At 52.5% G+C, this 24,262-nt stretch overlaps 3 protein-coding genes across 5 annotated transcripts; 1 reads left to right on the top strand and 2 right to left on the bottom strand.

The window, feature by feature from the left end:
* Positions 1 to 1,326: 1,326 nt before the first annotated feature.
* Positions 1,327 to 2,823, bottom strand: LOC112873294. Its single transcript, XM_025936286.1, has 3 exons — positions 2,551 to 2,823; positions 2,312 to 2,490; positions 1,327 to 2,195 (listed from the first exon to the last, which is right to left on the bottom strand). Exons 1-3 carry the CDS (start codon positions 2,821 to 2,823, stop codon positions 1,547 to 1,549), a joined length of 1,101 nt encoding a protein of 366 aa, XP_025792071.1. The 3' UTR covers positions 1,327 to 1,546.
* Positions 2,824 to 16,284: 13,461 nt separating this feature from the next.
* LOC112873292 lies at positions 16,285 to 17,417 on the top strand. The gene is made up of 2 exons (XM_025936284.1): positions 16,285 to 17,009; positions 17,099 to 17,417. Exons 1-2 carry the CDS (start codon positions 16,285 to 16,287, stop codon positions 17,415 to 17,417), a joined length of 1,044 nt encoding a protein of 347 aa, XP_025792069.1.
* A 923-nt stretch (positions 17,418 to 18,340) lies between these two features.
* Positions 18,341 to 23,061, bottom strand: LOC112874969 (sugar transporter ERD6-like 16). Of its 3 annotated transcripts, none has more exons than XR_003225082.1 (17): positions 22,679 to 23,061; positions 22,470 to 22,532; positions 22,041 to 22,130; positions 21,893 to 21,952; positions 21,740 to 21,805; positions 21,470 to 21,535; positions 21,315 to 21,390; positions 21,153 to 21,217; positions 20,675 to 20,767; positions 20,517 to 20,597; positions 20,288 to 20,372; positions 20,171 to 20,214; positions 20,034 to 20,096; positions 19,901 to 19,960; positions 19,151 to 19,532; positions 18,942 to 19,056; positions 18,341 to 18,726 (listed from the first exon to the last, which is right to left on the bottom strand). XR_003225082.1 is itself a non-coding variant. In XM_025938607.1 (17 exons), exons 1-17 carry the CDS (start codon positions 23,030 to 23,032, stop codon positions 18,605 to 18,607), a joined length of 1,605 nt encoding a protein of 534 aa, XP_025794392.1. In that variant the 5' UTR covers positions 23,033 to 23,059; the 3' UTR covers positions 18,341 to 18,604. The 3 variants fall into 3 exon arrangements, 2 of the variants coding, with proteins under 2 accessions (XP_025794392.1, XP_025794393.1); XM_025938607.1 differs by lacking the exon at positions 20,288 to 20,372 and having other exon boundaries at positions 19,151 to 19,210; positions 19,479 to 19,532; positions 20,171 to 20,287; positions 22,679 to 23,059; XM_025938608.1 differs by lacking the exons at positions 19,901 to 19,960; positions 20,171 to 20,214; positions 20,288 to 20,372 and adding an exon at positions 20,247 to 20,287 and having other exon boundaries at positions 19,151 to 19,210; positions 19,479 to 19,532; positions 19,982 to 20,096; positions 22,679 to 23,059.
* Between the last annotated feature and the right edge of the window lie 1,201 nt (positions 23,062 to 24,262).

The raw sequence follows: 24,262 nt of genomic DNA, 5'->3' as shown, positions 1-24,262 counted from the left end.
CGTTACAAAGCCCAAATATCATCTTTGCCCGACCAAACAGACAGATGGCCGCTTTGCTACGTAAACAAGTGACAACTTTGAATCAGCAACATCAGATAGAACAGAACGAGCGGAAATATAGAAGGAAGGTTGACTTTTTTTTTCTTTGCTTCACTTTATTAGAAACTAACTTGTAGCATTATGACGAGTAGGATCGACGGTGATCGAACAGAAACTAGGAGGGAAAAACTGAAGATGCATGCTACTCAAGACTATTTTGATGCAAAAATCATTGCCCAAAGTTAAGACAGAGACTCGAGCATCTAGTCATCAACGGCTTTCGCTTCCTTGTCACTCCCCTCGGTTTTGTTTCAAGACACCCGTCTCTTTGTAACTCGCATCCCCTCCGCAATTCCAATTCAGCCATCGCTCGCTGAATTTGCTGCCGGCGGACGATGCGCTCCGCTCCCCACCTGGCCACCTTAGCGTAGGTGCGTAATGTTTATTTCCTTATTTTCCTTTGGTTTTCTATTTTTGTTTTTACTTCTCAACATGTGGGTAGCTGCAATCATTACTATGGGCAGATCATTAGTCCATAAAATATTTTCTTCCATTTCTTTTTCTTTCCTTTTATTTTTTCGTTTCTTCGTTATTTAACATGTGGGTAGCTACAATCATTAGCTATATGCCTAATCAAATTCATATGTTTGAAAAATTTGTCTAGAAAGAGTTATGCATAAAGTTGTGTGTATAAATTTACGATGATATTGATTACTTGTACAAATTATTTATAAAAGTTGTGTTAGAAAAATTATACGGAGGAATTTTCATTGTAATTTTACTCGTAAACTTCGTTGGCACTATTCTCATGTTAATTTGTGATCAAAGGTATCACTAAGAAGTATTCTGAAAATTATAAGAATAAGTTATGCCCAAAAGGTTATCACTTAACTAGAAATCAAAGGTTATCACTAAAAAGTTTGGATATAAAAATTATATATAAAACTTTATAACTCTCTAAAAATGGGAAATTGCGGAAAATAAAACTTCCTAAAAAAGGAATTTTGGTGTCGTCAGAGATCGATTGCCGGAAAGCCTCCTAGCGCGCACGCTAACTAGAAATCCCCGTCCCCTCAGAAGCTTCACTAATTTTGTCTCTCGCGCTAACAGATTTAACTGCTTTTTTAAAGTGGAGATGTTTCCGATTCGGATTTTGTCCTTTACACTGTCTCTGCAGGGGTTTAAGGAGTAAGGACACATGAATGGATGCAGAACCAAAACGTGATAACTGAAAAAGTAGCAACCCCTCAGGTAATCTCTAGTATATAACTGAACAAAAGGAGAATATGGTTGAAACATCCATTCAAATAAATCGGGCTCGCGTTACAAACTAATAGCCCAACATGGGAAGTAAAAGATCAAGGTAATCCAGCAGTGTCTATAGGGTAGAGGTTTTGATCTTGATGTATGTATTTCCTAACAGAAACATACGGCATATATAAGGACAGAGAGTAAAACATGACTACACTGTTTACTCCATGGCTTCCACAAGTTGCACACATTTGTGCTAATCTTCAATCCGCGCATATTCCAAATTATTTTCTGGGAAATCCTCCATCCAGCATGGTGTGTATATGAAGGAGGTCTCTATTTGTGCACAATGCAGAGCACTTTCAAGGTAATCTTTTGGGTATATGTTGCCCAAATCCTGAAACTTGGAGGCATTCCAATGATAAGCTACTGCCCTGCTCAAAGCTGCATTCAAGAAGACAATCTCTTTGCAAGGATGGAATCCAAGAAAACTGGTATATCCCTTATAGGACCCTTCAACCATATTCTCTGTGTTGAGAACGTCATCATCATCGGAGTTCCATTCAAAGTCATCTTCCACTGCCTCCTTATGTTTATCGTTCCCATAAGGACATTTGTAATAGTTGATATCCTGCAATATCCAAGGTCCTTTTATGTTGCTCAGTTGCTCACTGTAGTCCCTTTCGTGAAGCTTACGGGCGAAGGATGTAAAATCAACAGTATGCTTCAATTCCCATCCCACTTGTCCACTTGATTCATTGAGGTGGAAAATTCGAAGTACTTGACAATCATGCTGGAATGCACAACAAACCCTCTTCTCCGATGTTCCCAAAGATCCATACTGCCCAACTTCAACACCTGGTGGCCTCGGAACCCATCTGCACTTTGCATTTGACATGGATATCCTAAAAAACAAGAATAATAAGCCACAAAAAGGTCAGCACAACGCAGAGTCTAGCCATAGTTACACCAAGAAATAAACCTAAGAATGATCATAGAAATGAATACCTGATTAACCTACCTCAGAACAAGACCAATTCTGCAGCGCACGTAGAGCGCTCCTCGCCAATGGATCTTGTTAATGACGCGCCATCCATACCGGACCTCCTCCGGGTGCTCTCCTTCCAGAACAAAGGACCTCTCCTCCCAGCGCCCAGTTATCGATGAGAACACTTGCAGTGCGTATGATGATGGTGGCCACTTGGATCACGCCATGTCAGGGTTCGGGTTTCGGTCAGGGAGGGAAGGGATCAGGAACACCTCGTAGTGCGGTGACATGGTTGGATCATAGACAAGGCATTTGATCGCATCCTCCGTCCTCCGTGGCATCATCGGGCACGGTGGCGGCCGCGCCCACCGCCGCGTCGCGGGGTTGGCGACGTAGTCGGCCTTGGTCGCCGCGATGAGCAAGAGGCCGTTGCAGTGGTCCACGACCGTGGAGATCCCGGGGATGAACTCGAGGTTGCCGGAGATGGAGCGGCCCGCCGTGGGGCGGGAGAGGAACTCCGGGGAGTAGAGCGTGCAGTAGTTCATGAAGATGCCGCCCCCAGAGAGCGGGAGCAGGTCCCCGCGCAGCAGCCAGCGCGCGTCGATGGCGTCGCGCCACGCCCGGCAGACTCACCGGGACACGGCCAGGCTCCGCGGCGGGAGGCGGCGCAGGACCTCGGCGGTGAGGTCGTCGGGCAGCTCCCGCACCGTCGGCGCCATCCCGTCTCTTACGCCGAGAGAATCGGAAGGGCTGCGGTGGCCGAGAGACGGATCTAGTTACTTAGTATAGCACGACAGACTGGAAGCCGTTGGTGAATTGAATGAATCTAGGACGAGATAAAAAATCGGAACTCCCACGTATGGTGGTGGGGGTGGGTAGATCGATGGACGAAAATTGCAGAGCCGGAGTAGAAACGTACCAGAGATCTCAACGAGTTCGACCTGAAAGCGATCAGGAGATCGCGGCAACTTGCTCTGGGCGGTTACGCGGAGGCGGCGGCGACGCGACGGGATCGGGTGGGAGTCGAGGAACTGTGATGGCGAGCAAGAGAGGAGCGGGGAGAGAGAGGCGGAGGTGAGAGATACATAAATTATATTTAATAGTAAAAAAAGCTAATTATTGTATAAGTAAGTTGAGATATAGGTTGCAAAGATCTATAGCTGGCTGCATAGCCGGCTGTATTGCTCTAAGATTGATATAGAATATAGATTTTATTATTTATATATATATAAATATATAAATATAGCAAACTGTCGAAGGAATTCTCCAGCCGGGTGGCGGAAAGCACCCGCCTAGTCCTAATTAAGGATGGGTTTGGAGGAGATTTAGGAGCGCTCGATCGGTGGACAGATGAACGCAGGAAGGACACGAAGATTTAGAGTGGTTCGGGCCGCCGGAGCGTAATACCCTACGTCCACTTTGGTGTTGTATTGGCTGCGTGAGCCTGAATGGAAAGCAGCATAAGCTTGTGTGTGTGCAACCTGGAACTTGGGACTTTTCTAACAAGTGCACTCTCCCTTTTATAGTCCAAGGGGAGCGCTTACATTGTGCGGGACCCCGACAGGTGGGTCCAGCCTACAGGAGCTGCACTACGAGAGATATGGAGGTCATCTCCTCGAGCTCCTCTCCGTAGTCCTCTCGATCGAGAAGTTGATATGCGTATCTACAGCCAGGATATGGCCGCGTACAGCCTTATCTTGTACAGTGTCCGGCGTCAGCGTTACCTAACAGTGAAGCCGTGCTGTCACTGTTGGGATGGGGCCTTCGGTCAGAGGGCGAGACGGAGCTGTCCCGTGGTACGCGTACTGTTACCTCGCACGCCTTAGCTCGCCTATTACAGTCCATCATCACGCGCGCAGCGCCGTGACGGGACTGCACACAGTCCGCGTACTGTGCGCGGTGATACAACGCGCCGCCTTGGAAACTGACGGGCTTACCGTGGTGTCAGCATACCTGCCCCATGTGCCAGTGGCAGGCCGCTCTTTTTGACTTGGGCGCGCCCGGCCCAGCCACTGCATTAAATGCTAGTAGGTGGAGAGGTGACCCGCGAAGGGTCTCCAGCCGCAGGTACGCGGAAGGACCAGCCCCGCCCCCTTTGTAGGACGGCACGTGGCGGCACCGGGCCCCTTCCCGGGGGATGGGGGGTCCGGGCCCCCGAGACCGGTCGGAGCGGGCTGGCCTGTGATGGACCGGCCACCACACGCGGCAGTTCCGGACCTCCCTGGAGAGACCGGGTCCGCGAAGGCTCCCCGAAAGCTCCCCAGCCTTCCTGGGGACGTGGAGGCCCCGGACTTGTAATAGCACGGGGAGGGTCCGGGGACCACGGTCCCAGCTGTCAGGCCCGGGCCTCCACGTCCCCCAGTAGGTGAAAGGGAGATTACGGATTGTGAGGCGCCAAGCCCTGGACACCCTAGCAGGAGGTACCCCTATCTATATGTACCGACAGAGGCCCCCGGGCCCACCTTGGGTGAGAGACGAACCCGCAGGTGGGGCCAGATCCCAGCATCGCGCCGGGTGTACAGCTCGTTCCCGCCGGGAGAGGGCGTGGATGTCCTTTCGCCTGTAGCGGGATCCCCGAGGGGCCCGTCCTCCGCGCGCACCGTGCGCGTCAGACGGTTCAGGTTCTTGTCTTATTCGAGTCCGTCGTGCGGCTCGGGCGGTTCGGTTTCCGCCCTTCTTCTAGCCCGCCCCCCCCCCCCGAACTTCCCGCACCCATGCCGATGACTGGTGGGCCCGGGCCCACCGGGCATGGAGCGTGAGGAGAGGGGAAGCTGGCGGTGGCAACCGTTCGACTTCTCCTTGGTCGTCGTGGAATGCGAGAAGACAACAGCTTTTGCATAAAAGGTAAGCGCCGAAGGGATCGGCTACCTTTTTGCTCTTGCCAACAACAGACGCCGCAGCGCCCCTTCGTCTTCGCATCCTCCCTCGTAATTAGCTTCCTTGCACTCGGCCCCCTTCTCGTCCGCGCTCCTACGCAATCCACTCCCAACAATCTCCATGGCTTCACTTCCTTTCCCGCGCCGCTTCCAGACCCGAGATCAGCTGGACGCGGTGCGGCGCCTTCTGGGGTGGACCGCGCCGGCGAATGCTGGGAAGGTCAGGGCCGGCGAGATTCCCCTCCGCGACCTTGCCGCGGGGGAGTTCGTCCTTTTCAATTCGTACATTATGTGCGGGTTGGTTCCTCCGATCTCCTCCTTCTTCCTCCTACTCCTGGAGGAGTTTGGCCTCCAACTTCATCATCTCACCCCCCACTCCGTCCTCCTCGCGGCGGTCTTCGCCCACTTCATGAAGATGTTCGTGGGGGTGCGCCCCTGCACCACCATCTTCAAACATTTCTACTCCCTAGTCGGGACCGGGAAGAAGCGCGGTGAGATTGGCGCTTATTACTTCCAGCTCCGGCACGGGATGGCGGGCTCCTACATCGCCGCCTTCTCCAGCTCCAAGTGGGAGGACTGGCGTGAAGGCTGGGTCATCGCGGCTGTCGAGCCTCACGACCGCCTGGAGCTGCCAACGGAGGGCCCCCAGAGCGACCGGAGCACCTGGAAGGCCAGGCCAACAATACCAGCGGAACTCGACCCGGTACTGTACCGGATCAACAAGCTGGCAAGGAGCGGCCTGACTTCCATGATGGTGCTAGGCGACTTCCTGAAGCGGCGGATCGCCCCCCTGCAGCAGCAGTCCCGGATGGCCTACGTGTACACGGGGCTAAACGACTGCTGCAGGATTGCGCGCGGGCCCGGCGGAGACTTCACGAGGGCGGAGCTGGAGGCGGCGATCCGGGCAATGACCGGCGAGGCGTTCATCCCGGAGTCCCTGGTCCTCCCGATCGGGGTCAAGGCCCTGTGCGAGGACCAGGCATTGCGTTCATCAATCCTGGCGTCGATGCCGACCCTGGACGAGGGCGGCCTGGCGGTCCGGCAGCTGGGAGGAGACCCCAACCGCGGGCTCCAGATCCCTGGCGCCTCTCCGGACCGCCAACAACGCCCCAGCGAAGGTGCCGGGAGCCGGGACCCAGGGGTCCGGCCCCCGGCGGGAAAGGAAAAGAGAAAGCGCCGGTGCCAGAGCACCGGCGGAAAGATAGTGCGGGTGCTGCCCCGGCCCAAAGGAGCGACGAGGCTCAGGGGGCGGCACCTGAGCGGCGCAGCCAAGCCGAAGGGAGCAAGTCCCGGAGGCTCTAGCGCGGCGACGGTTCCTTGGTCGGGGAACCGGCGCCGAAACGCCAGAAGACGGCGGGGGCAGAGGAGCAGAGCAGAGCTCCCCCACCCGCGCCACAACGTCAGTAGCCGGAGAGGAGTCCGGAGGGGACACGTCAGCCTCCTCCGCCACCGCCACCAGAACGGCATCCGGCGACGCCACCACCACCACCGGAGGCCAATCCACAGCCTCCATCACCGCCACCGGAAACTCCGATGGCCAGGGACACCCACCAAATGTCCGGGGGGTCCTCGGCAGGGAGGAAAGTCCCCCCCGCAGCCCGGGGCAGATGGGAGTAGTACGACTTCCCGTAAGTGGTTTTGTCAAGGTTTTTCACCATTTTTTTTGGCTTCTGGTCCTTAACCATACAGGTGATACGGCAGGTCGCAATCTTCAGACGTACCAACTGGGGGAACCGGCCCCCAGCCAGCGTCGGGACCCTCGGCGCCATCCCCAGCAGGACCCCCGCCCGAAGCAGCTCCAGAAGCTACCGGACCCATGGACCCGGAGCCGGGTGCCTCCACCCCGCCACGATCCGAAGCTGCCCCCCAGGAGGAGGCCACCAATGCCGCTGTAGCTATGGAGGTAGCGACCGCAGCTTCAGACGACGAGGCCGGGCCCTCACCAGCCGAGCCAGCGGCTGAGGGGGCCGCTGCCACGGCGGAGGCTGCAGCGCCGGAGGCAGCAGAGGTGGCGGCACCAGAGGCAGCGGAAGAGGCGGAGGGGGCGGCACCCGGGGTCGCCGAAGTTGCTAGCAGCGCCTCCCCACCGGCAGAGGAGGTGGATCCGGAGGTGGTGCTGGGACGGCGCCTCCTCCCAAGCACGTCAGAGATCCCTCTTCCCCGGCTCATAGCCAAATGCCACCAAGCTCAGAAGGAGCTAGAGGCCGGCATGCGCCGGGAGTGGGAGAAGCTGGAGGCAAAACGCCACCGACTCTCCGACTGGGAGGTCCGTCTGGGCGACCGCATCAACTCCGTCTCTGCCCGCTACACCGAGGAGCGCGCCAAGCTCGTGCAGGGGCGCGAGCTTCTGCAGGAGGAGCTGGAGCAAGCTCGCGTCCGGGAGGCGGCGGCGCTCCAACGGGAGAAAGAGGCCAGGCAGCGGGAAACGGAAGCCCTTGACGGGTTGATCGCCGTGGAGGAGATGAAGCAGGCGGTGGCAAACAGGGATCGGATCGCCCGGGAGCTGGCAGCCGCGGCGAGGGAGGCGTTTGCAACTGCCGAGGCGCAACTGGCCACCCTTGCGGATCGGGCGGCGGCGGCAGCAAAGAAAGAGGAAGAGCTGGCCGCCCGAGAAGCAGAGGAGGTGGCCCGGCTGCAGGAGCTCCAAAGGCGGGAAGAGGCCGTGGAGGAGGAGCTGGCAGCCGGGAACCGGAGGCTCCAGGAATGCGAGGCAGCGCTCCAGGAGAGGGAGGCCAAGGTGGAGGGGCTCTTGGCAGAGCAACGCGCCGGCATCAACCGATTAACAAGATGGGTTGGTGCGGTGAACCCTCTGCTAGAGGCGCTCGGAGCCAACCCCATCTGGGTACCGGAGGCTCCTTCACCATTCGGCGCCGCGCTCCAGCTGTTGGACTCCACCGCCAGGCGGCTACAGGATGCGGAGGCCGGCCTACAGGACCTCCTGGAGGCAGAGGGACGAGTAGTTGCCCGGGAGATGGCGGAGTACATCCTCACCAGCTTCCGAAGCCATGATCCTGCCGTTCAGCTGACTCCCGTCCTGGTCGGACCCCTCCGGACGATAGCGGCCGTCGCGCGAGAAGGGGTCCAGGAGGTGGTAGACATGGTCGCGGCTCGACTCCGGCGACGTCCCGAACCTGCAGAGAGTGGGAGTGCCTCCGGACCACCAGAGTAGTAGTGCCAGTATCTTTTTGTTATTTCTTTTGTAATATAACTTTTGCTATTGTAAGATAACTTTATAATATTGTGCACATTTTCAGTAATACGTTTAAGTATTCCATGTGTCTACTTTTTGCGAAAAACTTAGCTATTTTCCTGGTTGTCGATCTGCAAAGTGCTTTTGGGCACACCGAGGTCCCGTGGCCCCCTGGGAGGTAGTCGCGATAGGTCGGGACTAGCTGCTATAGAACTGAGGTCCTGCACATGACTTAGGATCGACGTTTAGTAGACGTCCCCACAGGTTCCCGGTCTGGCCAGCGAAGGCTTCCTAAGTTGCATAGCGAGTCAGAACTCCAGAACCCATGTTCGAGGGCTAAAAGGGGTCCCGGCCCCCTGGTACATGGTTTGAGGTACAACGGCGCTCACCCTAGGAGGGCAGGGCGTGTAGGCTTAGGGTACGGAACCAGGCTAAGCGGCTACACAACCCTGGACCCCAGCAAAGGGCGAGCGCGTCTCCCTGAAGCCAGTTCACAGGGGTCCGGTTCCTTTTCTCCTATGAAACAAAGGTCCCGGGCAGAGACGTGGCGTAGCAACTTAAGAAGGCCTTTGGGCATGACACAGACGCGGAAAACATGCGAGAGGTTAGCGTAACAAGAAGCGAAAAAATATAGAATCGCATAGACTTCAAGGACGCTTTTGAGAACAAATTTTCCCTTAATGAATTGGTACAGAAGAGTTGTGCGATGTACGCCAGGGGCCGGGTTTACAAGGGCGGACCTCGACCGCCCTGGTCTGCACGGTGATGCTACCAATTACAAAGGAAAAATTCCCACTCAATCGGGTCCTATGGATAGAACTTACGGAGGTGCCCAATGTTCCATGGATTGGGCAGTTGCATTCCATCCTCCGCAGCCAAACGAACAGATCCGGGTCGGCACACCTTTGTCACCTTAAAGGGCCCCTCCCAGCTGGGGGAGAGCTTGTGCAGGCCCTCTCGGTTCAGGATCCGCCTTAGGACTAGGTCCCCGACCCGGAGCTCCCTACTACGCACGAACCGTTGGTGGTAGCGCCGGAGCGCTTGGTTGTACCGTGCGTTTCGGACTGTTGCTCGCCATCTGCGCTCGTCGACGAGGTCCACATCTTGGCGACGCTCCTGTTCCTGCATTTCCTCATCAAAAGATAGGACTCGCAGAGAGCCCATGGTGATCTCCGGGGGAAGGCACGCTTCGGCCCCGTAAACCAAGAAGAAAGGAGTTTCCCCTGTTGCCCGGCTGGGTGTGGTCCGGTTCCCCCATAACACACTCGGAAGCTCTTCAATCCACCTTGCGCCATGCTTCTCAAGGTCACAGTAGGTTCGGATCTTGAGCCCTCTGAGGATTTCGGCTTTGGCCCGCTCAACTTGGCCATTGCTCCTGGGATGCGCCACTGAGGCGAAACAGAGCTGGATGCCCATATCCTCACAGTACTCCTGGAAGTACTGGCTCGTGAACTGAGTTCCATTGTCAGTAATGACCCTGTTCGGGACCCCGAACCGGCACACGATTGACTTGAGGAAAGCAGTTGCCGACGCCTTGGTGATGTTGACCACTGGGGTTGCCTCCGGCCACTTAGTGAATTTGTCAATGGCAACATAGAGGTACCGGTACCCGCCGACGGCCCTAGGGAAAGGTCCCAAAATATCCAACCCCCACACGGCAAAGGGCCAAGAGAGAGGAATCATCTGCAGCGCCTGAGCTGGAGTGTGTGTCTGCCTTGCATGGAACTGGCATGCTTTGCAGGACTTTACCAACTCAGCTGCATCCTGGAGTGCTGTCGGCCAGTAAAAGCCATGCCGGAAAGCTTTACCGACCAGCGTGCGGGATGAAGAATGACTTCCTCACTCGCCTCCATGGATCTCCGCAAGCAAGTCGCGGCCTTCTTACTGGGTGATGCACCGCATGAGGATGCCGTTGGCGCCACGGCGGTAGAGATCCCATTCTACCACCGTGTACCGCTTAGCCATGCGGACAATGCGCTCAGCAGATGCTTGATCTTCAGGAAGGTAATTATCTTTCAGGTAGTCCCGGACCTTAGAGATCCATGCATCAGGACCTTCCTGAGAAACTGGGCGTGGCTCCCTGAGGTCTTCGGGACCCTCAAGGGAGGACACAACCCTTGGCGGGCACCACGGATAAATTGCCGCCGGGACGCTAGTTTCGAGGTGCTAGTCCGACCCCCTTCGCCCAGGTCGGCGGACTGGGCGGAAGACTTCAGCAGACGTCTCAGGAAGACGCCCTCAGGCACGGGTGCCTGGGTCGATGCGCTCGCGGAGAGTGCATCAGCTGCTGTGTTGCCTTCGCGTGGAACATGTTGCAGTTCCAGCACATCAAAGTCCTTCTCCAGTCTCTTCACATGGATGAGGTAGGCTGCGAGCTGGGGGTTGTTGCAGCAACACTCCCCCCGGACCTGCCTGATGATGAGTTGGGAGTCCCCTTTGACCAGGAGCTCCCGGATCCCAGGGACAGAGCTGCCGTGAGCCCAAAGATTAAGGCCTCATACTCCGCCATGTTGTTGGTGGCCTCAAAATCAAGGCGCACCATGTACTTTAACTGTTCGCCACGTGGGTCGATGAGGACCATGCCAGCCCTGGCCCTCTTGCCACGGGCGGACCCGTCGAAGAAGAGGGTCCAGTGAGGTCCGGTAAAGACCGGAGCCTTGACCTCCGGACGTGGGGGGTCCGTCCCTTGGTGCGGACCCCCGGAGGCGCTTGGTGCAGGCGTCCATTCCGCGATGAAGTCAGCAAGGATCTGGCTCTTGATGGCGTGACGCGGTTGGAAATCGAGCTGGAACCCAGCGAGCTCTGCTGCCCACTTGGCGATGTTGCCTGTGGCGTTGGAGTTGTTGAGGATGGCCCACAACGGGTAGGCGGTCACCACCACAACCTTTTGGGCCTAAAAGTAATGGCGGAGCTTCCTGGACGCAACAAGTATAGCATAAAGGAGCTTATGCGTTTCAGGATACCTGGCTTTTGCTTCGTGAAGGATCTCACTGACGTAGTAGACCGGCTTTTGGACAGTCCTGACCCTGCCAAGGGGACTGGATCCTTCAATTTGAGCTGGGGTCCGATCAGCTCCCAAGTTGCTTAACACTTCTCCGGGTCGGGACCCGGCCGGACCCTCCGAAATAGGGCCGGTTGCTGGAGTGGGGGAGGCCGGGCCTCCTTCTCCTGCAGGGGGGTCCGCAGGGGCCCCCTGCGAGAGAAACTCGGACCTCTCAGTGACCAGCACCATGCTGATCACCTCGGACGTTGCTGCAAGATAAAGAAACAGTGTCTCACCTGGGTCCGGTGCGACCAGGACCGGCAAGGAGGTAAGGTACTGCTTCATCTCTTGGAAGGCACGTTCTGCCTCTTCGGTCCATGCGAATGGGCCGGACCCCCTCATCAACTTGAAGAAAGGAAGTGCCCTCTCCGCTAGCCTCGAAATGAAGCGGCTGAGGGCTGCCAGGGACCCCGTCAGCCTCTGTACATCCTTGAGGCGTGCAGGGGGTCTCATTGCCTCGATTGCCCGGACCTTGTCTGGGTTGGCTTCGATTCCCCGGTGGGAGACCAGGAAACCAAGGAGCTTCCCCGCCGATACGCCGAAGACGCACTTCTCGGGGTTAAGCTTGGTGGAGGTCGCTCGTAACTTGTCAAAAACTCGAGCTAAATTTTCCAATAGGGAATTCGACTCTCTAGTCTTGACAACGACGTCATCGACATACACCTCTACTATATCTCTAACCAAATCACCTAAAGTGATGTTCATTGCACGAGCAAAGGCGGGTAGAGCATTAAGCAATCCATAAGGCATCACTATATAACAATAAAGACCATCCACTGTTACAAAAGCTGTATGCTTCCTATCATCCCTAGCCATTTTGGTTTGATGAAAACCAGAATAGTCATCTATGAAGGACAGCAAATCACACCCGGAGGTGGAGTCTACAATCTGATCTATACGCGGAAGTGGATAAGGGTCTTTTGGACATGCCTTATTAAGATTGGTGTAGTCGATGCACATCCGAAGCTTCCCGTTGGCCTTTGGGACCACAACTGGGTTGGCTAACCATACAGGATGGTAGACCTCCTCGATGAAACCAGCCTGTAGTAGCTTGCGGACCTCTTCACGGATGAAGTTTTGCCGCTCAATGGACTGCTTGCGTGGCTTCTGCCGGACCGGCCTGGCGTCGGGGTGGATCTTCAGATGATGCTCGATCACCTGCCTGGGGATCCCGGGCATCTGTGATGGTCCCCAGGCGAACACGTCGACATTTGCCTGGAGGAAGGCGATGAGCGCGCTTTCCTATTTCTCTTCCAGGTTGCCACCGATGCGGCTGGTCTGGGAGGTCTCCGCTCCGACCTGGACGGTCTTCACGGGAACGTCGTCCGTGTCAGATGGACGGACCTTCGGTGCCTTGGCCAGAGCCTTGGCACGTGAGGTCGAGGGGTCGGACCCCTGGGCGCCAGCTGCAGGGGTAAGCCCCGTGGCCAGCGCATGGAGCTTTTCGACCGCCATAACAGCAGCGGCACGATCGCTCTGGACGGTGAGAACGCCTGCCGGAGAGGGCATCTTCAGGACCAGGTACCCGTAGTGGGCGACGGCCATAAACCGATATAGGGCCGGTCTGCCGATGACGGCGTTAAAGGGGAGGTTAACTTCCGCAACCTCGAACTGCACGTTCTCGGTACGAAAATTGTCCTCCGTCCCGAATGTAACCGGTAGGGTGATGGTCCCTACCGGGTATACGGGATCCGGGCCCACTCCTGAGAATGGGCGTGATGGGGCCAGCTTGGACTCCGAGATCTGCAGGTGCTTGAACGCCGCATAGCTGATGACGCTCAGGCCGGCGCCTCCGTCAATCAGCACATGGTGAAGGCGAACATTGGCGATGGTGGGTGCCGTGATGAGCGGCAGCACTCCCGCGCCCGCCATGTTCTCTGGGCAATCGGACGGCCCGAAGGAGATGGTGGTGCCCTTCCACCGCTGGTGGGGCGCCGCCCTCGGCACCCCTGGTTTCACCGAGAGGACCTCCCGGCGAAGGGCCTTGACGTCCCGCCGGGAGACAAGTTCTGAGCTGCCGCCGTACATGACGTACAGCTTCTTGCGGCGCTCGTCACCCCCGGACTCGGAGTCGGATTGATGGAAGAGACCCTTAAGGTCTTTGTTCGGGGTCTCGTACCCCAACTCCCTCTCAGCTGCGGCCGCGTCGGCGTCGAGGGCTTTCTCCTTGCCGGACCGCCGCGGAGGGGAGGAGCCTTCCTTGGAGGCTTGGTCCTGCCTCTTGCTGAGGCGCTCCGCGAGCTTTTGGATCTCGCGGCACTCAGTGGCGCTGTGGCGAGCCCCAGGATGGACAGGACACGACCCGGGGTCGGTGTGCTGCTGTCGTGGGCGCTTACCACGGGAGTTCTGGCCCCCGGTCGTCGCAGCTGCAACGGCCGGACCCCCAATCCGTGACTTGTCGAAATCACGGTTCTTCCTGTTCTTCTTCTTGCCGCTGCCAGGGGCAGCGACACTGGGCCCACTCGTTTGAGCAGGTCCTGCATGGGTTGCAGAGTGCCATGCACGGCCTTCTGCAGCCCGAGCGCATTTGTCCGCCAGAGCGAACAAGGTGGTGACGGCTTCCACTTGGTGGGTCGCCAGCTTCTCTAGCATCTTCTCGTCTCGGACCCCCTGTCGGAAGGCCGTGATGATCGATGCATCTGAGATACGTGGGATAGTTCCACGTACCTTGGTGAAGCGGGAGATGAAAGCCCGGAGGGTTTCACCGGGTTGTTGCCTCACGGCGTGGAGGTGGGCCTCCACGCCATGCTGCTGGTACGCACTGGCGAAGTTCGCCGTGAACTGTGCGCAGAGCTCACCCCAGGACTGGATGGATCCCGGGGTAAGGTTCATGAGCCAGGTCCGGGCTGGCCCGGTCAAGGCTACATGAAAGTAACTTGCCATGACGGCTTCGTTAACTCCAGCTGCCGTGATGGCGGTGATGTAGACCTGCAGGAACTCTGACGGGTTGGTGGACCCGTCATATTTTTCTGGCAGGTGAGGTCGAAACTTGGACGGCCAGACGACCGCGCGGAGGTGGTCTGCGAGCGCCGCGCAGCCCACGCCCGACACCGGTGCCTGAGGGAGTCCCTGCGGCCCGGCCGCAGCCGCATCGAGCTTGGGCGCAAGGTCCCGACCCTCAATGTTGAGCCGTCGGTTTCGTGCTCGCTCGATGGAGATCCTGCCATCCTCTCCCGCATGCCTGCGGTTGAGCTCCGCCCGGAGGTCCTCGGTCCGTGCACTCTTCACGGATGGTGAGTGCACAGAACCGGATGCGCCGCCCTGACGACGGTGCTGCCTGGATACAGACCCCCCCGCTGGACCTGGGGAAGCCTGCGCCAGGTTGAGGAGGCGATCGATGTCGTCACGCCATTGTCTGTGCGCGTCTGGCGACGCCGCCTCACCAGGGGGGTTGCGGAGCAACTCCCTGGCTGCCATAAGGGGCCCACTCGGTGAAGGCACCGATTGGGCCACAGAGGCCCGCTCTGCTGCCCGCTGTGGAGCAGCACGCGGGGCCGCCCGAGAGGGGGGACGGCACGAAGCGTGTGGCGTTGTGGACGCCACTTCTTCACCAACCATGAGGTCATGATGACCGTTCTCCTGTGCCATCGCAGGAGTCGAGGAGGTCGACCGAGTGCTATACAAACCTAAGTGCCCCTATCTGGCGCGCCAAATGTCGGAGGAATTCTCCAGCCGGGTGGCGGAAAGCACCCGCCTAGTCCTAGTTAAGGATGGGTTTGGAGGAGACTTAGGAGCGCTCGATCGGTGGACAGATGAACGCAGGAAGGACACGAAGATTTAGAGTGGTTCGGGCCGCCGGAGCGTAATACCCTACGTCCACTTTGGTGTTGTATTGGCTGCGTGAGCCTGAATGGAAAGCAGCATAAGCTTGTGTGTGTGCAACCTGGAACTTGGGACTTTTCTAACAAGTGCACTCTCCCTTTTATAGTCCAAAGGGAGCGCTTACATTGTGCGGGACCCCGACAGGTGGGTCCAGACTACAGGAGCTGCACTACGAGAGATATGGAGGTCATCTCCTCGAGCGCCTCTCCGTAGTCCTCTCGATCGAGAAGTTGATGTGCATATCTACAGCCAGGATATGGCCGCGTACAGCCTTGTCTTGTACAGTGTCCGGCGTCAGCGTTACCCAACAGTGAAGCCGTGTTGTCACTGTTGGGATGAGGCCTTCGGTCAGAGGGCGAGACGGAGCTGTCCCGTGGTGCGCGTACTGTTACCGCGCACGCCTTGGCTCGCCTATTACAGGCCATCATCACGCGCACAACGCCGTGACGGGACTGCACACAGTCCGCGTACTGTGCGCGGTAATACGACGCGCCGCCTTGGAAACTGACGGGCTTACCGTGGTGTCAGCATACCTGCCCCATGTGCCAGTGGCAGGCCGCTCTTTTTGACTTGGGCGCGCCCGGCCCAGCCACTACATTAAATGCTAGTAGGTGGAGAGGTGACCCGCGAAGGGTCTCCAGCCGCAGGTACGCGGAAGGGCCAGCCCCGCCCCTTCTGTAGGACGGCACGTGGCGGCACCGGGCCCCTTCCCGGGGGATGGGGGGTCCGGGCCCCCGAGGCCGGTCGGAGCGGGCTGGCCTGTGATGGACCGGCCACCACACGCGGCAGTTCCGGACCTCCCTGGAGAGACCGGGTCCGCGAAGGCTTCCCGAAAGCTCCCCAGCCTTCCTGGGGACGTGGAGGCTCCGGACTTGTAATAGCACGGGGAGGGTCCGGGGACCACGGTCCCAGCTGTCAGGCCCGGGCCTCCACGTCCCCCAGTAGGTGAAAGGGAGATTACGGATTGTGAGGCGCCAAGCTTTGGACACCCTAGCAGGAGGTACCCCTATCTATATATATATATATATATATATATATATATATATACCGACACAAACAAATATCACCCAACGCGATGACGGCGGCGGTGCGGGAGCTGCCCGACGACGTCCTCGCGGAGGCCCTCCGGCGCCTCGCCCCGCGCGGCCTGGCCACGTCCCGGTGCATCTGCAGGGCGTGGCGCGATGCGATCGACGCCCGCCGGCTGCTGCGCGCGGATCTCCTCCCGCGCTCCGTGGGCGGCATCTTCATGGAGTACTGCGCGCTCTACTCGCCGGAGTTCTTCTCCAGGCCCTCCGCCTCCAGGCTGCCGATCTCTGGAAGCCTAGACTTCATGCCCGCCGTCCGGCGTGTCTTGAGCCACTGCGCCGGCCTCCTGCTCTGCGGGTGGCACGGGCACGTGCGGTACGTCGCCAACCCGGCGACGCGGCGGTTCGCGCGGCTGCCGCCAAGCCCGCCGCCGACCTTCGGGGAGGCCTTCGACCAGGCGGCCTGCATCGTGTACGATCCCACGGTGTCGCCGCACTACGAGGTGTTCTTGATCCCCGTCCTCCCCGAGGAGCACGAGACCAAGCTGGATTCTGAAATGCTGCGATCGGAGTGGCCGCCGCCGTCCTACGCGACGCAGGTGTTCTCGTCTGCGACGCGGCGGTGGCAGGAGGCGTCCTTTCTTCGCGTAGGGGAGGCGGCCGGAGTTTCCGCGGACATGAATTCAAGTCCGAACTGGAACGTGCCCAACCACACGGCCTACTGGCGAGGGGCGCTCTACGTGCATTGCCTAGGCGACGTGTTTATCACAAGGCACTGTTTCAATTATGTTTTACAATAGTAAAATGTTTTGACTGTATTAGCGTGTAATTTTTGCCTGATGACATTTTTACTTTTTGCAGGATATCCCTGTCAGATGCCAAGTACCAAATAGTAAAAACGCCGAGGGACAAGACATACCTCCGTTTAGGAAGATCAGAGAAGGGGGTGTATTGTACAACCTCTGAAGATGGATTCCATGATCTTCCCATTTGGCACCTCAATGAATCATATGGTCAGATGGAGTGGGTGTTGAAGCATCATGTTAACCTTAGGTCCTTTGCACGTAAGCTGCATGCGCTTGAGGACTACCATCGGCAAAATAGAGGACCTTGGATCTTACAAGATAATATAACTATCGTCGTAAGAATCATCGTGGAGCTGACAACTACGTTGCGGTAGCGAAAGCGGAATTTGCATTGAGGGTGCGTTGGTTTCCTACCCTCTAAAATTTAGACTCATCACATCAAAGAGAATCTTATCATTTAGAAGTATTAAATAAAGTCTAATTACAAAACTTTTTGCACAGATGGGTGCTAATTCGCGAGACAAATTTAATGAGCGTAATTAATCCATAATATGCCACAGTGATGCTACAGTAATCATCCGCTAATCATGATCTAATATACCTCATTAGATTCGTCTCGCGAATTAGCCCTGGGATTCTGCAATTAGTTTTGTAATTAGATTTTATTTAATACTTCTAAATGACAAGATTCTCTTTGATGTGACGGGTCTAAACTTTAGACCCTAGGAAACGAACACACCTTGAGTGGAACTCTGACAATGATAATGTCCTTGATACTAGCAATATGGCTCCGGTTTTCTAGGATTTCATCCTTACAAAGAGATCGTCTTCCTGGAACACCGCAAAGTTTCGAGACTTGGGCAACATATGGCCTCAGGATTACGGTGAAATAGCCGGCCTTGTTGGTTGGAAGAGTTCCCCGGAAACAGTTTGGAAACTCATCAAGATGAAGATTGTTTAGGACAAATCAAGCAATGGAGCAATGAACTCAGCAGCTTTATTTGAGTCTGTCTTATTTTTAGGCAATGATTTCTGTATGGAAGTAATCTGAGCACACATGCGTCTTCAATTGTTCCTCCTTTTTGTTCAGTTTGATTATCATGAATCCTAATTTTCAATTACACTTTGCTTTTTAAGGCACATGTGCATGATGCATGCCAAAATTGAAGAGTCTTAATCTTTGGTCAACAACTATATCTTAAATACTTGACTATAGAACATAAGTTCAGTACTTTTACATGATCTCACTTTTATGGTCATTAGCAATGTAGCATAAGAGATACTATTAATGTCAAAGTATGACCTTAAAGACCGTACCTAGTCAAACAATCTTATATTTTGAAAAGGTACAATGAAGAAGAATTCACATGAGGTGAAATTAGTAAAAACATCCTTCACCAGATCACAAGAATTTAACACGAGGCGAGAATTTACAAGAGGTGAGTATTCATCACAATGCTTTGAATCCGTTGCGGGTAACGATTTACAAGAGGTGAGTATTTACCACAATGTTTTGAATCCCTTGTGGGTAAGGTGCGTGCGTACGTCCTTCATCAGTCTCTCACGTGCTGGCTTGGAGCGATGCTTGGATCTCTTCCAGTGTTCTCCCTTTAGTTTCTGGTACTAGCTTTGCCACGAACAAAACAGTGACCAAGCTCGCTGCAGAGAACAAAAAGAACGTACCTGCATACAGAAAGTATCCAACAGTTACGTACAGTTATCAACCAAACATGTACACGTTGCAGCTTCGAATCAGATACTTCTGTGGCTAAATTCTCAGCTACTGAAAATGTTTCCTTTCAAATTGCCTGTTGTTTTTAAGTGCTCCTTTCAAAACGTCTCCTATCCAACCCCCCCCCCCCCCCCCCCTCCTATTTTGCAATGATAAACAGCTTTACCTGCGGGGTTCCAACCCATAAGGAAGTTGAATGAGTAAGAAATCGCAAAGGAACCAATCCAACTGACCAGGGTTACCAAGCCTCCAGCTATTGCTTTCATGTTGATTGAGAATATCTATGGCAACAAATCAGGAGATCTTATCAAAAAAAAAAATCAGGAGATCAACAGCTGAAAACATGAGTCCCTTACAGACCCAAGGAATTCTTACCTCAGACATGATAACCCAAGGAACTGGTCCCATTCCAACTGAGTATGCTGCGTAATATACCTATTTTATTAGAAAGAAGGATCACAGTGTAAAGTCTCCAAAAGTTCAATGGTGTTATTTTCAGAAAGGATCCATTTCAGTATTTCAGAATGTACAATGTTTTTTTCTCGAACACGCAGGAGGACTGCGTATCAATTCAGAATGTACAGTGTTGATCCCGATTAGCGGTCTTTCTAGAGATTCTCTTAGAATTAGCTTGAAGTCATGGAATAGATAAATTAGCATTTAAATTACATAGATATAGGAGTTTCAGTTATTGTAATTTTACCAATATGCCACAAAGGGCCAAAGAAGGAACCAACTGTGAGTACAGTCCTTGTGCCTGTAAGAATAGAGATCATGGATAACAACACAAATCAAAAGATAAAGAAAAGAAAATACTCATTTACTACATTTTGTTGCTTTCCAAATAGGGCTTGAGCAATTCAAGGAGCGCAACATTCATAACTGCAGCTACCTTAAAGACTGCGTGCAAACACACTCTCAAATAACTAACATGGACCAAAGGAATCAAAATAAATTTACAATTGAACGAATCAATAGACAACCACAGAGCCAAATTAGAACATGCTATAAAGTTCAACAGTTAACAATATTTTTTTGTAAATATTAATACCATTTAATTGCTAATTTTAAACATTAAATTGAACTGTTCCTCTTTAAATTGACAGACTAAAACATTTATGTTACCTTAAAATAGAATGAGAACCCAGTTAGAAAGCAGCCAAGAAATGTTCCAGATGAAGAGACCTAAAAAGAAGAAGAACACACATCACACTGTTTTTCCTGTGTGTACGCCAGGTCAGTTTTGGAGTGTCCATACCAAAAGAAGAGCTCTTCTTCCACTCCTATCCATGAGAAGGGCCCCAACCAATGTGATTGGAATCTGAAAAAAATGTAATTATAGAAAAAAATGCTATGACCAGTTACTTTTATTGAAATAAGTGGCTAATCCTGAACCTGAATAATGCCAATCAAGGTGATGCCGAGTTTTCCAGAAAACCCTGAAGTTTCAGGAAAGAGCAATTGTGGATACCTCGTTTTGTCAGGAGAAAATAATCTATCTGGTTCAGATACCTGCGGAGGAAAAGATATAGCTTGTATAGAAGCCTAAGGCATTTATTCCTCCAAGTTGCTGAAAAATCATCAGACTGACACCAACCTGGGTATCGAAGTTACAGAGTTAGCTCTGAACTTTCACACTTTCCCAGAAAATAATAGCTTGCACCATTAACTTTTGATTTTTTGCTTTTTACGAGAAAATGATAAGGTCTTATATAATAAATCAAGTGAATATAATTCTTACCGTGACAGCATAAATATTTTCTCTCTGAAACAAATCTTGAATCCTTGCCTTAGGTAATCTATGATTTGATTCTATATAGCCCTGAATAAAATATTTAGTCTGAATATCTTATGGTCCACATTGTTTGATAAATGGAAGTTGTGTTGGGAATAAATAACTTTGATCTCAGTAGCCTCTTCAGAAATGTCATAATCTTTCCCCCTAAACTTCTGTAATGAAGCATGGAACTCTTTCTCTCTCCCTATGTTGGCCTGTAATATCATCAAAGAATATAGTACAATTAGAAGTTACCACTTCAGTCAAGGTTTTCTTTCACTAACGAGGCTATATTTTATATTTTTATTATTATTTTGATATATTTCACCATGTGTTGCAATGAGAAACAAATTATGAATGTAACAAAATATTGTTGTTATAAGTAAAAATCAACAAGTTCAGAATTTATAATACATATATCTTTGGAAACAAACAGAATGAGAAAAATTGCCTGCCACATGACCGCCATCCTTAGATGAAAACCATGGACAATAGAAAATTATGTTATTTACCTCTAACAATATATGAAATCAACTAGAAAAAAAAAATCAACTTTTTACATCATGACCATATTACGCGCAAAATCAGTTACCGTCTCACCAGCCACCTTGGAGACTCTGGAATGAAGAAAAGCCCCACAAGTAGGACCACACAAGGTACTAATCCTGCATGAAATGCTACATTAGTTTCTCTTGATGCTGGACAACATACATGTAAAGATATAGTTACTCCCTGTATTGGAGAAAAAAAAATGGTTATTACCTACTACAACCAAAGAGCGCCATGAAAGAAGTGCTCCAATAATGTAAGCAGCTGAACACCCTAAACAGATGAACAACTGCATATGCAAAAGTGCCTATATTAGTTCTTAAGATTCACTAAAAAAGAAGAGGCACTTCGGCTCCAATTTCTGTAACCTGGTTTGAGGTTGCAAGGCCCCCTCGGATATCCTTTGGTGCTATTTCAGATATAAACACAGGCACCTGTGTTATTATAACCCCAGGAAATGTTAGTGCAGCTGAATAGGATGTTGTTAAATAAAACAAGGTCTTAAGAAAGTTTTTAAAGCTGTGTGCAAACTTTTGCTGTTTTGCAGAGGCTGGAACATGTGTTAATTGTCTAAACAAAGTTTTAGAAAAATGAAAATTTCAGGTGCATATCAAAACAAATGAACTATATGTGCTCACCACATAGGAAAGAACTCCGGTACAGTAGCCCAACAGAACTCTTCCAGCATAGAGCATTATAGCATCCTTCATGTCATTCCAGAGGCAAGTATTATAGATTTGTAGCTAGAAAATAACATATGAAGCAATAGAATAGCTGATGGTGGAACATACCTTGGCAAAATATACAGTAAGCCAACCAAAAATGCCTACAACTGCCGCAAACCTCATGGTCTGTGATGAATGCAAATGGAAGCGATATCATGAGGATGAATATGAGCAACCACGTGAGTTATCCCGATCAACAGTTGAATTAGTTCACCATTTTGCGTCCAAGTACGTCTGCCAGACGGCCGCTAGTCAGAGCACCAATCATTGCTCCAATCGCCAAGACAGATGCAAAGACACCATACTACAAGATTGACATGAATCAAAATGATTTGTCGAAACCAACAGATCGGCCTTCTGTCCAACAGTATATTTTCTAGACAAAAAAATCGAAATCGAAATTCGAGAAATAAAAGAAGACAAGTTCAAAGGGATCGGTAGCTTGGTTACATTTCAGATCATAATACCTAGCTACTTCATCAACTAAACTTTTGTGAGATAGTCACAATAAATTCATATTCAGCTTTGATCAAATGAAATAGCTTTTGTTGCTCTGCTACTATGGATCCACAGCCAAGAGAGGCACCAAAGATGTTAGTGTCCGTGGTCCTGAGAAGGATGTGTATGCCAAGTGCCAACTTACCTCGGAGTTAGACAGTCCAATGTCGCCTACAATTCCGGCTTGAGCAGGTGCCGAATACCCGACCTGCATAGCATGACGATCAAACCACATTGGAAACAAATCAAGAACGGCAGGTTAAAATTTTCTCCGCTATAAGTATGCTTGTGGAATTCATAAACAAATATATATGCAGTAATATGGCTTATGGCTAAATCAGAATAAGTTCTCACACAGGTGCCGAACTCGAGGGAGCCGCACACGACCACCGCGGTGGCGAGCAAGACCATCCAGAGCGACCCCTGCGCCTCGCTGCCTCTGTACGGCGCCTCCCCCGCCGCCGCCGCCGCCGGAGTGGCTCCGCGCGCGCCACTGCATCGGTCAGGCGCTGCTGGCGGCAGCTCCCGCGCGCCCCGCATCCCCAGCGGAGCTCCGGGGCCTTCGCGCCGTCTGGCAGCCGGGCGCTGCCAACGCCGGCGGCAGCGGGAGGATAGGGAAGCGCCGGTGTGGCGGCGGAGGAGCAGCGCCGGTGCTACGGCGGACGAAGGGAGCGTGGCAGCCATACGTGGCGGAGCAGGGAGTGCCATGTGACGGTGCGCGCCACACCTTTTTTTGTCGGCAAAAAATCTTTTTATAATGCAAGAAGGTATGGAATATCCACTGACAGTAGCCAATCAAACATAGGCTGTGATATCGTTCAGTTGTGTCGCACAGGATGGTGTGGTTCTTTTATCGGTGTCGAATTGCAATTTATTCGTCGTTCTAATTAGCTGTACTTCTCCAGGCTCCAGCATTTAGTTGAAAAAAATTCAAATACATTCCAAAATCTGGAGCTTTGTACTGCAGGATCTGCCTACTAGTCATCCTTCTTTTTTCCTTGGCTTGTCTAACCAGTATTAGTCTAATTTTCCTAGCTAGATCGGTTTCCTCTTCCCTCAAAGAAAGGCTAATCAAGACTTAGACTAGTAGTTTGAGTCAAGTCAATACATCAAGTCTTTGTCTTAGTGTGCTGAGTCAAGTTAATGTAAGTGCTTGCTTTAGAGAGTAAGCCACTATGGCTGTCTTGTAGTATATCTCTCCGCTACAAATAAGAGGCTAAGGCCGCCAGCAAGGAGCAGCTCAATGCAGCGCAAAATCAATGTCTCTCCTCAGCTCTCACACTCCCCAAAAGAACAGTGAGCAGAACATCAACCTGTGCTGATTTTCCAACACCCCTAATGCCTCAATAAACAAGAAAATAGTGTTGATTTCAAAATTCCGCAATTAACTTTATTCAGATTCAAGAATGTCACGGGAACGCGGAGGACACAACCATTGTTTTCTGTGTCTTGTTTATTTTCTTTTTCTATCTAGAAACCTTTCCAGATATTACAACTGAAAATGGCTTTCAAAATACATGTGAATTCCATAAATTTCTCAAAAGTTCATAAATATTACAACTAAAATTTTTAGATTTCTGCAAGAGGCTAGGGTGATGCATAGAAGGAATATTCATGGTAACATAGCAACAAGTTGCAAGTTGCAAATTGTACCACCATAATCTTACGATGATCATGGAGACAAAATGTGATGATTTGCATGAGCGAACCAATTCAACCCAAAGCTTAATCTGCAGGGGCGGGCCTACATTGTATCAAGGGCATTCAACTAAATACCTATTATTTTGGGCAAAAAAAATATATGTAGTATTTTTCAAGTATATGAAGCAAAAAATAAAAAAAATGAATACACACAAGCACTGAATAAATTCTGAATCTCTCGTTCGGATAAAATACAAAAAATACGTAGTAGCCCACCTTCCCTCTCCCACCGACGGC

The sequence above is a fragment of the Panicum hallii genome, chromosome 9 (genome assembly GCF_002211085.1).
Source record: "Panicum hallii strain FIL2 chromosome 9, PHallii_v3.1, whole genome shotgun sequence".
In the NCBI taxonomy this organism is placed as follows: Eukaryota; Viridiplantae; Streptophyta; class Magnoliopsida; order Poales; family Poaceae; genus Panicum; species Panicum hallii.
Note: the sequence above shows the minus strand (reverse complement) of the source record. Positions and strands in the feature narration are given on the sequence as shown.

Excerpts from the sequence above, each read along its gene's own strand:
- LOC112873294 (XM_025936286.1), bottom strand. The coding sequence starts at position 2,823 with ATGAACTACTGCACGCTCTACTCCCCGGAGTTCCTCTCCCGCCCCACG. Across the intron at positions 2,491-2,550 it reads CCATGTCACCGCACTACGAG|TGGCCACCATCATCATACGC; the intron begins GTGTTCCTGATC and ends GCGTGATCCAAG. Across the intron at positions 2,196-2,311 it reads AGAATTGGTCTTGTTCTGAG|GATATCCATGTCAAATGCAA; the intron begins GTAGGTTAATCA and ends CTTGTTTTTTAG.
- LOC112873292 (XM_025936284.1), top strand. The coding sequence starts at position 16,285 with ATGACGGCGGCGGTGCGGGAGCTGCCCGACGACGTCCTCGCGGAGGCC. Across the intron at positions 17,010-17,098 it reads GGCGACGTGTTTATCACAAG|GATATCCCTGTCAGATGCCA; the intron begins GCACTGTTTCAA and ends TACTTTTTGCAG.
- LOC112874969 (XM_025938607.1), bottom strand. The coding sequence starts at position 23,032 with ATGGCACTCCCTGCTCCGCCACGTATGGCTGCCACGCTCCCTTCGTCC. Across the intron at positions 21,391-21,469 it reads GCCTTGCAACCTCAAACCAG|TTGTTCATCTGTTTAGGGTG; the intron begins GTTACAGAAATT and ends TTGCATATGCAG. Across the intron at positions 20,768-21,152 it reads CAGAGTCTCCAAGGTGGCTG|GCCAACATAGGGAGAGAGAA; the intron begins GTGAGACGGTAA and ends ATGATATTACAG.